General features: G+C 41.7%; 1 protein-coding gene across 1 annotated transcript in view; it reads right to left on the reverse strand.

Annotated features, from left to right (window-relative positions):
• The window catches only part of rgs9a (regulator of G protein signaling 9a), a 47,314-nt gene that overhangs the window by 10,281 nt on the left and 35,936 nt on the right, over nucleotides 1–1,097 (reverse strand). Inside the window, exon 11 of the mRNA XM_005749635.2 lies at nucleotides 505–618. Coding sequence (XP_005749692.1) covers nucleotides 505–618 — 114 coding nt within the window. The remainder of the gene's footprint in view (nucleotides 1–504; nucleotides 619–1,097) is intronic.

A 1,097-nucleotide genomic window follows, 5' to 3' on the forward strand; every position in this document is an offset into this window, starting at 1 on the left:
TCGTCTCTCTTTGCCTGTCTCATCTCTGTGTGCTCTCGTCTCTCTGTGCCTGTCTCATTTGTAGTCCTGTGTTCATCGCACTGTTTTTTGTCCATGTGTCATGTCTGCCATGTCTCTGTGTCTGTTTGTCCCCACTGCTGCTCCAGCAGCATTAAAACACACGTTTACAGTGTGTGTAAAACAATAGTTTGGACATATCAGGATGTTTCACTCTTCACATCAGGGTCACAAAGGTGGAACATGTTTCATCACTCATGTATCAAAGGCTTAGACCTTTATCCATCTTTCATGTACAGAAACTTTTAATAAACACGGGAAACAACACAAACTGAGTGCCCCTCCCATTTTATTCCCCAGCTGACTGCATACTTGGGTACGAGGGACTTTTTATAATTCATTAATTTATTTTAAACAACTTTCCAAATAAACACGCTTAAAATGTTAGACTGCAAAGACTCATCGGTGCTGCTGCTGAAGTTGGTACACTGTTGTTTTGTTTTTCACCTTCTCATGTTGAGAGTCCAGTATGCATCATGGTCTGTTTGCCACGGGTTGCTGGGTAGACAGGAAGCCAGGAGCGGGTCATGATTTTTGTAGGTTGTGATGTATTTGACCAGCCTGCAGAGACAGAACTGTTATTAGCTTCATTTATTTTCTAGTTGAGGATGTCAAAACCAGGCAGCACAGCTGCGACAAAAGGAGATGCATATATATGTTCATTTAAATATACTGTATTTTAACTAATGATGATAGTACTCTTAGTGCTGTGGGTGAGAACTCAAGTGAAGAGATTTCTCAGAGTTTTTAGTACTGAAAAAACAAAAAGGTGTTTAAAAAAGCAAGTGACAGTCAGTTAGCTATGAGGGCTTTTTTAGAGCAGTGGCTCACTGGGACCAGCTGTTTTCCAGCCGTGCTGATTAGAAACAAGCCACACCCCCTCTCCCTTATCCTGAGAAAAGCCACACAGACAGAATGGAAAGGAGCTGGTAAGGCTCACCACTGGGACCCTCCAAACTGTGACTGAAATACTCCTTCTGGTTTCTGTCTTTGTTTCTCCTCATTTCACTCAAAATATTACACAAAGTTACCTACAAGTA

Source organism: Pundamilia nyererei, unplaced genomic scaffold (assembly GCF_000239375.1).
Source record: "Pundamilia nyererei isolate P.nyererei 1_Seehausen unplaced genomic scaffold, PunNye1.0 scaffold00252, whole genome shotgun sequence".
NCBI classification, from domain to species: Eukaryota; Metazoa; Chordata; class Actinopteri; order Cichliformes; family Cichlidae; genus Pundamilia; species Pundamilia nyererei.